Source organism: Aegilops tauschii, chromosome 5 (genome assembly GCF_002575655.3).
Source record: "Aegilops tauschii subsp. strangulata cultivar AL8/78 chromosome 5, Aet v6.0, whole genome shotgun sequence".
Lineage (NCBI taxonomy): Eukaryota > Viridiplantae > Streptophyta > Magnoliopsida > Poales > Poaceae > Aegilops > Aegilops tauschii.
The window spans coordinates 583,758,077-583,769,884 of record NC_053039.3 but is presented as its reverse complement, the minus strand read 5'-3'; the positions used below and the strand labels follow the sequence as shown (position 1 = coordinate 583,769,884).

The window sequence follows — 11,808 nt, the reverse complement described above, 5'->3', positions numbered from 1 at the left end:
ACTCCGGAGCTCCTCGTCATGTCCGTGATCTCATCCAGGACTCCGAACAAAATTCGTTCACCAACATACATAACCCGTATAATACTATATCGTCAACGAACGTTAAGCGTGCAGACCCTACCGGTTCGAGAACTATGTAGACATGACCAAAACACCTCTCCGGTCAATAACCAATAGTGGAACCTGGATGTCCATATTGGTTCCTACATATTCTACGAAGATCTTTATTGGTCGAACCTTATGACAACATACGTAATTCCCTTTGTCTGTCGGTATGTTACTTGCCCAAGATTCGATCATCGGTATCTTCATACCTAGTTCAATCTCGTTACCGGCAAGTCTCTTTACTCGTTTCGTAATACATCATCTTGTAACTAACTCCTTAGTCACTTTGCTTGCCAGGCTTCTTATGATGTGTATTACCAAGAGGGCCCAGAGATACCTCTCCGATACACGGAGTGACAGATCCTAATCTCGATCCATACCAACTCAACAGACACCTTCGGAGATACCTGTAGAGCATCTTTATGATCACCCAGTTACGTTGTGACATTTGATAGCACACAAGGTATTCCTTCGGTATCCGGGAGTTGCATGATCTCATGGTCAAAGGAATATGTATTTGACATTAAGAAAGCAATAGCAATAAACTGAACGATCATATGCTAAGCTAACAGATGGGTCTTGTCCATCACATTATTCTCCTAATGATGTGATCCCGTTATCAAATGACAACACATGTCTATGGTTAGGAAACCTTAACCATCTTTGATCAACGAGCTAGTCTAGTAGAGGCTTACTAGGGACACGATATTTGTTTATGTATTCACACATGTATTTAAGTTTCCAATCAATACAATTCTAGCATGAATAATAAACCTTTATCATGAATAAGGAAATATAAAATAACAACTTTATTATCGCCTCTAGGGCATATTTCCTTCAAATTTGAGGTGTACTTATTTTGCGCAGCGACGGGCGCGCCATCCTCATCATCCTTTAGCCCCGATTATCCCATGCTCTTTACTTGGATTGGTCGAGAAACATGAAGAAAAAGGATTACACCCACATCAAGTATGTCCTCGATAGTGCTATCTTAAGCTATGGCCATCGGGGTGGAGAGATCACGGTCAAGAAGACAAGGGACCGTGTGCCCTCCTTCGGCCATAAGAACGACTTCTGCTGCATCCAGCAACCGAGAGGTACTCCCAGTGATGGATTCTATGTCGTCCACCACATGCTGGAGTATAGACGGGATCACCAAAACCTTCGCATGTCACCTAGATCTGGCGATGCCGACATTCTGCAATGGGAAAAGAATCTAGGAAATGTCCCGGATCATTGACTCTGAGCTGAGTTCTATCACATCCAACGTGAACTTGCTCGAATCATCGTGAAGGAGGTCCTCAAAAAAAAGGGATGTTCTACGAAGAAGGGCAAATGTCGCGGGAAGACGTCCGAACACGCGTAGCCGCTCAGTGTCTTGACCTGAAGCCTTTCACTTCGCTCGGGGATTTCCTCCCTGATTTGGATGGATGGAACGACATGTTGCAGCGATTCGATAATATGACGAAACTTTGAATTTATGCACGATGAAACTTTGTGATGTAATTAAACCGTCATCCTCAACTAGCGTAAATCACTTTAGTTAGGGCAGTTTGGGTATGATGAACTTTGTTATTCATGTTTACGATATGTTGCTTCTATTTTTGCTAGTTCTGTCTCTTTCTGTTGCTCAGCTATATATTATGTTGCATATTATCGAATCATGTGACGATGCAGGTACACAGATCATCGATGGCGAAGAAGTGCTACGCCGTGTACGTAGGGAAGGTTCCAGGAGTATATGACGAGTGGCCTGAGTGTCAGGCCCAGGTGTACTGGTTTCCGAGCGACAGCCAGAGAGGGTTCGATAGCAGAGCCGAAGCGGAAAATAGTTAGTTTAGGTTCACCCTAGTGCGAGAGAGGGATCCGAACCGGCGCCTCAAGAAGTACTACATTATGTATGATGAGACATGTCAGTTAACTTGTATCGCTATATCGTGATTATGATGTGTCGACATGATTTGTGTTGGATGATATGATGAGACTATTATGTGTATGATATGATGAGCATATTGCATGTTTATGATATGATTAGAATATTGTATAAAACCTGTACAAAAACATCACAAATACGTAGCAAAAAAATAAAAATATAGTGGTAGCGCTCTTTAGCAGGAAGAAGTAGCGCCGTAAACAAGCCACTTAGCAGTAGTGCTGGTCACGAGCGCTGGTCAGGACAGCGCTACTACTAAGTAGGTTTAGCAGTAGCACAGTACAAAAAGCGCTACTGCTACAGGTTAGCTGTAGCGCTTTACTAGTAGCACAGGTTCCCGTGCTACCGCTAGGCATTTTACCACACTACTGCTAGGCTTTTCCTTACTAGCGCCACTTTGTTTGCTTTTGCTATCTACTTTATGAGGACACGTTGTCTTGGCTTACTTATGGAACCAAATATATGTTTCCACTTTGTCATGAACTTCGAGATCAACTGTTCTATTGAAGCCGCGTTCGGCAGTCCTCGCGGAGCGGGCTTTAACCAACTCCGTAAATTATGGCGTTAATCAACTGGATTGCCGCTCCGCTCCGGCGCGGAGCCGCGGAGCGGAGGGAATCCGAACGCGGCCTGAGTATCTTGCTTTCTTTGATTTTACTGCCCTTTTGTATCGCTTTGACAAAATGTGGCAAGCAATTGACGTAACTTATTGGGTTGATATATCATGAGCAATCATTCTAATTCTCATTTGGCAATTGTACTAGGTTTGATCCATCCCAGCAATCTTTTTAATTCCCATTTGGCAATACTAAATGATTTGTTTAAACATTTGAACAGTGCGTTGAGCCAAGCACCCGCGCCAAGACGTCTTCCCTATCTAGTGATAAACGAAAAGAGGAATCAAAATGACACGAAGGGAAGGAATTGACCATCAGTGACAAAATCGGAACACCATTGTGATGTGCATCACTACACGTAGTAGTTTGACCAGAAAAGGCAACACACTAATTTGTGAAAAAAAGCAACATGAAAAGTAGACGCGCAAATAGTGTCACAGGATGGAACTCGGCCCAAAACAGAAAAGCCCATAGAAAGTAGAATACAAAATAGAAACCGAGCCTACAGAAAGCCCAACAAAGAAAAATCACAAACCAGCGACGAGAGCCGGCCGACAGAGTCTTAAACACACCCAAAAACAAAACAAATAAAAGCCTAAGTCTAACTCAGTTAAACGGAAACAAAAAACACAGTGCTCTGGACAGCCACAATCGAACGGAGTCGACTGCTAATTCTCGGTAGTCTTAGCTCTTCAATCTATTCATCTCGCACTTTAATAGTTCCAATTTGAAGGAAAACAAAATCCTTGCATCTGTAGTCGGCCAGCTTAAGATAAGAAGAAGAGTCCACAAACATGAATGGGTCACGACAAGTAAAGTACTCTACAAGCTAGATGAGGATGAGGATCTTCACTCAAGAGTCGATAAAGATCTTCAAGCACCAAAATCAAAATTAAGTGTGGCGGGCACTTACTTGTAGTACGTGGCCTGGCCACTCACTACCACTTGCTGCAACGCACACCCTATAAGACACCATTCATCACCCTAGCAGTTTGTACAACACCAAGAGGGAGCACTTGCCAATCACTCACTCGACCTCAATGAATCCCATGGCCAAATGCTGCCTACTGCTCCTCCCCATCTTCTTCTTGGCATTTCTCTTGCCCGAGGCGCACGCGACTTCGTGCCACCCCGACGACCTCCGCGCGCTGCAAGACTTTGTTAGGAACCTCAGCGGCGGGGGTGTCCTCCTCCAAGCCACGTGGTTCGGCGCCGCATGCTGCAGCTGGGAAGGTGTGAGCTGTGATGCCGCCAGTGGCCGTGTCACGGCACTGCACCTCCCCAGGCGCGGCCTTGTGGGGCCCATTCCAGGAACCTCCCTTGCAGGCCTTGCACGGCTCGAGGAGCTCGACCTTGGCTCCAACAACTTTCAAAACATCTCAGGGGTACTCACCGTGTTGCGTGGGTGCCAGAACCTCACCACGCTGATTCTCACCAAGAATTTCGGTGGTGAGGAGCTACTAGGCGATGGTATTATTGGCGGGTTCAAGAGCCTCGAGGTGCTGGCCCTTGGTGATTGTGCTCTCAAGGGCAGGGTTCCGGAATGGTTGTCTCAATGCAAGAAAATGGAGGTGCTTGATTTGTCCGGCAACCAATTGGTGGGCACCATCCCATCGTGGATTGGTGAGCTTCACCACCTTTGCTACTTGGATCTCTCAAACAATTCATTGGTTGGCGATGCACCTAAGAGTTTGGCACTGCTAAAGGGGCTCACCCCTGATGGGCGTTCACCGGGCATGGTTTTCACTAACATTCCATCGTATGTGAAGCATAACAGAAGCACACTCGGACGACGACTTAACGAGCTCCCAAATGTCATCACAGGGACCAACAACTTTGTGAGATCTGGGAGCAAGAATGTTATATGTGGGAACGACAACACTGTCATATTTGGGGATGAAAACACCATATCCGGGATTGAAAACACCGTATCTGGGAACAACCATGTCGTATCTGGGAGTAAGCATGTCGTATCTGGAAGCAGGCATGGCATAACTGGGAGAAACAGTTTCGTATCCGGGAGCTACAATAACGTATCTGGGATTTACCATGTCGTATCTGGGAGTAACAATGTAGTATTTGGGAGCAACAATTCTGTATCTGGGAGGAACCATATTGTATCTGGGGACAACAAGGTTATAACAGGAGGTTGATGTGTGTGTGTGTGGGAGGGGGGGAGAGAGATCATGCCTCCTTTTGAACTCCTCGGCTACTTGAGGAGTCGAGATGAGATGATGTTGAGCCTTTTGTAGTATTTTCGCTGCTACTATCCAAGGTTGATGACATGATGTTCGATAAATAATGTACATAAGTTGACGCAGGAGATGTGTCTCCCTATGCCTCGCGTACGTATGTTGTAATAGTCGAACATTTATGGTCTATGTATTGTAATATATTGTGGTTTGGTTTGTATGCCAAGTTGTATTGTGTATCTTTAAGGTGGTGCATCTTTATGCATGCACAGCACAGGGTGTCCGGCCGATTATACTCCTTGAAATGGCAACGCAAACATATTATTTATTCCTTGCCTTGCGGTGTTGTTCCGTTGTTTTATACTTTGCTTTGATCCATACATACACCCAAACAAGGCAGCAGCAGCAACAGCACGTCCACGTCTCAAATATTCTTCTTCTTCTTCTTCTTCTTCTTCTTCTTCTTCTTCTTCGGCAAACCAAACCAGTGCAAGTATTAAGAGATCAATCACTATCCGTCATATTCATATGACCTCGAGAGGTACTGCAGCCACGTACGCAGGAATGCCGCCGCCGCCTCAGCAGCAGCAGCCGCAGCCGCAAACATCAGTACAAGGAGGTGGGAGCCGTGCATGTCGCATCGTGCACCGCACCAGGGACAGCTGTGTGGCCGTCTTATGCAGCACGCTCTGCTCCGTCCTCCTCGCCGTCATCCTCGTGGCCGGTGTGGCCCTCTTCGTCGCCTGGCTCAGCCTCTGCCCGTGCTTCGCCCTCGCCTCTTCTCCCTCTCCGGCCTGGTCCGGAGCAGGCAGGCCGCCTTCAACATGTCGGACCGCAACCTTAACCGCCACATCGACATCTACTATGACGGTGCCACGCGGGCGTCACTCCGCTTCTACGACCCACTGGTGGCCTCTGGCCCGGCCTTCCACGCCGGCTGGTAATAGCCAAACATGACCACCGTTGCATCAGCACACCGAGAAGAAAACCCGGGAAGATCCCCGAGAAAGAGCCCCAGGGAAGGGTTCCCGAGAAGGATCCTCGTGAAGGGTTCCTGAGAAGGACCCCCGGGAAGGAGTCCATCGGCTGTCCGGCCCGGGCCGAAATTCATACGTTTTCACGACACTGAAGATGAACCTGAAAAGTCATCTCGATGGTCTCGGATGAAAAAGTGTTCAACACGAAAGTTGTTCGAAACACGGAAATGTCCAACTTTGCTTTTAGGGTCAACGTCATCTAAGATAGTATGCGACTTGAAAATCACCACAAGTCCCGAATATCGATACAAAAACCGACTGATCTGGGGTAAGGGGTCCCAAGCTGTGGATCTCGCACCAATGGACAACAGGAGATAAGGGACACGATGTTTACCCAGATTCAAACCCTCTCGAATAGGTAAAACCCTACGTCATGCTTTGATTATATTGGCGGCGAAGTATCGAGTACAAGGTTAATCTACCTCGAGATCGTATGTTGTGTTCTAACCCTAAGGCGAGTAATTGTGATTATGCCCCTATAGGTTAAACCCTTTTGCTTATATAGGTATTGGGGGTATCTAGGGTTACACATGGTCGGTTGCCAACTAGGATTACACATGCCGACTACTGGTGACATCCTTCAAGTATAGGCCAAGTCTTCGGCCGTGTCTGTGTTGATCACGTCTGGGTTCGAGGCACCCAGAGTCCTTCCTGGTTGAGATTGGTGGGAAGTAAGCTCGGGCTGTGGACTGTGGGCCAACTAGGTCGGTATCCCCTAGTTCAGGACATCGTCACCGAACAGTCCAGTCAGTTGCATGACCGATTCCGACCAGATGTTAAGTCTCTACGTGGACTTATGTAATTTTCTTGTAAGGAATGCCTAGATGAGTCTCTTACTTGTACGGGAAGTTCGACTGAACAACACACAATCGAATAAATCAATCTACTACTTCTTCATCTACGTTCTATTTCTCCCTCGTTTTTCTCTCTCGTTTTTTGTTGTTCTTCGTGCTTGAGAGCTGTGAATCCCGAGGCTCTAGGGGCGAGCGAATCGACCTAGGGCAGCCCATAGCTGTCGTACTCCCTGACGGGGTCCCTCCCGGGTATGCAGGATTTCGAACATGCAAAAGCACCTCCCGACTGTCTTGCATATCGCGTTGTCAGTCAGGTCAGGTCTCCTTCGACGTGATCTGCGCTGGATCGTCTCTGATGTTAAGGGTACAAAAATGCCATATTTGGGAGTAACACTGTCGTATCCGGGAGGAACAATGTCGATGTTGGCCAACCAAAGCCTAAGTCGTCGTTTTCTTGGCTCCATATGTTCTCATTGTGGCTTACGTTTTTATTTATTCATTCGTTAAAACAGTGGGTCGGGGGTCCAGGTCCAGGCACATGCACATGCACACAACAAGTAGAGCGACCAAGCCAATTTCAATCTTGTGAGCCAAGAGAAAAACAGACAGAGACAGAAACACGTGCTGTGGACAGCCACACCCACAATCGAACGGAGAAAAGAACCAGCTGCGTGCTTCCGGTCGACAGCTAATTCTGGGTGGACTTTGCCCTAGCTTTTTTTTCAGAAAGAAACTTTCAATCTATTCATCGTCTGTCACACTTTAATAATTTCATTTCAATTTGGAGGACAAAGTTGATGTAAAAAAGAAAGATAAGAATCGAAGAATAGGCCACGACAAGTAAATATATATAAGCTAGATGAGGAATCAAGAGAGAGCACTTGTAAATATAAGCTAAATGGAGCTGCCCACCCACGAATTTCACTCGAGAGTCGGCACACATCTTTTAGCGCCATCAAAATCAAGTTTGGCTGGCACTTACTTGAAGTAGTACGTGGCCTGGCCACTCACTACCACTTGCTGCAACGCACACCCTATAAAGCACAGCTGTTTGTACAACACCAAGAGAGAGCACTTGCCAATCTCTCACTCGACCTAGCTCAGTGCATCCCATGGCCAAATGCTGCCTGCTGCTGCTCCTCTTCTTGGGGTTTCTCTTGCCCGAGGCGCACGCGGCTTTGTGCCACCCCGACGACCTTCGTGTGCTGCAGGACTCTGCTAGGAACCTCAGCGGCGGGGGTGTCCTCCTCCAGGCCACGTGGTTCGGCGCCGCATGCTGCAGCTGGGAAGGTGTGAGTTGTGATGCTGCCAGTGGCCATATCACAGCACTGTGCCTCCCCAGGCGCGGCCTTGTGGGGCCCATCCCAGGAACCTCCCTTGCAGGCCTTGCGCGGCTCGAGGAGCTCGACCTTGGCTCCAACAACTTTCAAAACATCTCCGGGGTACTCACCGTGTTGCGTGGGTGCCAGAACCTCACCACGCTGATTCTCACCAAGAATTTCGGTGGTGAGGAGCTACTAGGCGATGGTATTATTGTCGGGTTCAAGAGCCTCGAGGTGCTGGCCCTTGGTGATTGTGCTCTCAAGGGCAGGGTTCCAGAATGGTTGTCTCAATGCAAGAAAATGGAGGTGCTTGATTTGTCCGGCAACCAATTGGTGGGCACCATCCCATCGTGGATTGGTGAGCTTCACCACCTTTGCTACTTGGATCTCTCAAACAATTCATTGGTTGGCGATGCACCTAAGAGTTTGGCACTGCTAAAGGGGCTCGCCCCTGATGGGCGTTCACCGGGCATGGTTTTCGCTAACATGCCGTTGTATGTGAAGCATAACAGAATCACACTCGGACGACGACTTAACGAGCTCCCAAATGTCATAACAGGGATCAACAACGTTGTGAGATCTGGGAGCAAGAATGTTATATGTGGGAACGACAACACTGTCATATTTGGGGATGAAAACACCATATCCGGGAACAACCATGCCGTATATGGGAATGAAAACACTGTATCAGGGAACAACCATGTTGTATCTGGGAGCAAGCATGTGGTATCTGGTAGCAGTCATGGCATAACTGGGAGAGGCAGTGTGGTATCCGGCCGGGTTCAAGAATGGCGTATCTGGAATCAACCATGTCGTATCTGGGAGCAACAACGTCGTATCTGGGATGAACCGTATCGTATCTGGGAACAACAAAGTTATATCTGGAGTTGAATGATAGGATGTTGAGGCTTTGTAGTATTTTGGCTCCTAGTATCCGAGGCCAAGAGATGATGTTCGATAAATAAGGTAGATACGTTGCCACACGAGATATGCCTACCTATGCCTCGCATATGTTGTAATACTCAGAATCTTTATGGTCTAGTATATACATGTATTGTACTACGTACATACGTCCCGTAATATAAGACTTTTTTTGTAAGCTTGTTTAGCTTGTAAAAATATCGTATATTATGGGACGAAGGGAGTAATATATTATGGTTTGGCTTGTACTGTATATGCGAAGTTGTATTGTGTACTGGAGGTGAGTGGTTTGTTGTTAGTGTTTTGTTTTAATTATTATTATTTGAGGTCTGATCTCTGATCTCTGAGGCGAGGAGGCAATAAGCATATAAATTATTCCTTGCGCCCTCGCGCCTCGGCAATCTCTGAGGTGAGGTTTGCTTTATACTTTGCTTTGATCCATCCATACTCCAAACAGGCAGCAGCACCACGTCCACGTCTTAAATATTCTTCTTCTTCCTCCTCCGGCAAGATCAGAGTATTAAGATCAATCATATTCATATTTCATATGAGCTCCGGAGCTGCTGCAGCCAAGCCACGTACGCACGAATGCCGCCGCAGCCGCAAACAGGAACAGCAGCGGCGGCAGGAGGTCGCATCGCGCAGCGCACCCGGGACAGCTGCGTGGCCGTCTTCTGCAGCAGGCTCTGCTCCCTCCTCCTCGCCGTCATCCTCGTGGCCGGCGTCGCGCTCTTCGTGGCCTGGCTCAGCCTCCGCCCACACCGCCCGCGCTTCGCCCTCGCCTCCTTCTCCCTCTCCGGCCCGGTCCCGGGGGGGCAGGCCGCCTTCAACGTGTCGGACCGCAACCCCAACCGCCACATCGGCATCTACTACGACGGCGCCACGCGTGCCTCCCTCCGCTTCTACGACGCGCTGGTCGCCTCCGGCCCGGCCTTCCCCGCCGGCTGGTACCAGCCCAACATGACCACCATCTCCATCGCCGGCGTGCTCGACGTCGTCGGCCCCACGCCCGCCGACCCCGCCGCCTGGCACTCCTTCTCCGCCGCGCTCCACGCGGGGCGGCTCCCCCTGCGCCTGGAGCTCACCTTCACAGGCGTCCGGTTCAGAGTCAGCAGCGTTTTCCACTCGGGGCGGCAGAGGATGCATGTCAAGTGCGACCTGCTCGTGGGCGCCGACGGCAACCTGCTCGGCGAATCCGTGGGGACATCCTGCGACAGATACTTTTGAATTCTGATTACTTAGTACTAGTAGATTGTTGTTGGAGGCTTGGAGCTCGATCGATTTTTATTTGCTATATATACTATAGTACAAGGACCAACCGAAAGCTAATTAATTCGTCCGACCATGATTTATTGATCTTCCATGCATGCATGCATGATGTTGTTCGTTCGGAAAAGAAACAAGGTGTTTTTCTTTTTCTTTTTTGAACCTTTATTACTTAGGTAATTATAAAAGGATCAAAGTTTTTACTTCGTACACCAACTTTTCTAATTTTTGGTCTAAGTTGTCTTGTCTTTTCCCAAGATATAAGAAAGTTATATATCAGATCAACAACTGTATTTAGCTGGCTATGAGAAGTATGCCAAACGAAATGGCTTCACACACGACACGGACTGCACGATCTGCGAACGATACGCAGTGTGCATGCATCAGCTAACAGAAAAACCAACTCCCTCCTGGATGTACGTGCGCTGCTGTGCTGCCACATGGGATCGTGCATATGTCGGCTGCAATTTCATTGTGTGTATAGCATCGCTCTATGCCAAATATGTTTTCCAGATGGATTTATTCTACACCTTATATTAATGTTTTCTTTACTATTTATTACTTTACCTGTGCTAACTTTTAGATTTAAATACTTTAAAATTTCAATGATTAAAAAGTGGACCCTATACCAATAATACACATTTTTTTAATATTAATTAGGTTAATATGATATTAGGCGAATGCGGTGGATTAGGTATATCCACTTTTATGTGAATATTCGGTATTCACTATTTTGTACACTATTCCACAATAGTATTTTATTATTCAATACACTATTTGGGATAGTACTTCACTATTTATAATAATATTTAATTCTTTGCTACTATACACATGTTCTGTTATTTAGTAATCTAATTATTTTCTAATGTCGCGTATATTGAGGGCTGGTGAGGCTAATAGTATGCCCGATGTGCGCAATGGTGTAATATCCTACTCGGTACTCATCATATTTTTTATTATGTTGTTCCATAAATAGCTAGGTCCATTCACTTGATTTGTTTTTAATTGCAAACTTGTGGGATAAATTCCTATCGTTTTCTCAGATAGTTTCACCCGAAGGGAACACTTCTTTATGACCACTAGGTTCTCACTAGACACCACACAAGGCTTGATAGAGAACTATCGGCAGAGTTTTCTCCTATAAAATCTCTAGCAAAAGAACTCGTCCCATAGATTCAAAAATAAAAATACTAAGTGAAACACGAAACTGCTTCATTTCCACAACATAATTTACATATGGTTTTCCCTTTCGAAGGCCCCGAAGAGAATACATAAGCTAAGAAGGATATCATAATATTCTTGGCGATTACAACGCCTTCTATATAATGGCTATTCTAAAAAGTGGTGCTAGTTGTACTGCTACTAAGGAGACTGAGAATGCTCTAGAGGCTGGTTCCTCCTCGTTTTATAGCCACGAGAGAGGCCTTCGGGAGCCTTCTTTGTTTTATTGTAGTACTCCATCCGTTTCAAAATGTAGTGTATATAGATTTTTTTTTAAGTCAAACTTTACAAATTTTTACCAAGTTTGTAGAGAAAAACATATACATCTAGAATGTCAAATGAATAACCTTAGATACATCACAAGACGTACTTTCATATTGTATATATTTGATATTATAGA

The 11,808-nt window shown here is 46.6% G+C and overlaps 2 protein-coding genes and 1 pseudogene across 2 annotated transcripts; all 3 read left to right on the top strand.

Moving 5' to 3' along the window:
• The first annotated feature begins 3,649 nt into the window (after nucleotides 1–3,649).
• LOC109769860 (uncharacterized) lies at nucleotides 3,650–4,928 on the top strand. Its single transcript, XM_020328567.4, has one exon. The coding sequence runs from the start codon at nucleotides 3,696–3,698 to the stop codon at nucleotides 4,806–4,808; it is 1,113 nt and encodes a 370-aa protein (XP_020184156.1). The 5' UTR covers nucleotides 3,650–3,695; the 3' UTR covers nucleotides 4,809–4,928.
• Nucleotides 4,929–7,778: 2,850 nt separating this feature from the next.
• Nucleotides 7,779–8,976, top strand: LOC109769864 (uncharacterized; annotated as a pseudogene).
• Nucleotides 8,977–9,254: 278 nt separating this feature from the next.
• LOC109769865 (NDR1/HIN1-like protein 12) lies at nucleotides 9,255–10,883 on the top strand. Its single transcript, XM_020328570.3, has one exon. The coding sequence runs from the start codon at nucleotides 9,510–9,512 to the stop codon at nucleotides 10,146–10,148; it is 639 nt and encodes a 212-aa protein (XP_020184159.1). The 5' UTR covers nucleotides 9,255–9,509; the 3' UTR covers nucleotides 10,149–10,883.
• The last annotated feature ends 925 nt before the right edge of the window (nucleotides 10,884–11,808 follow it).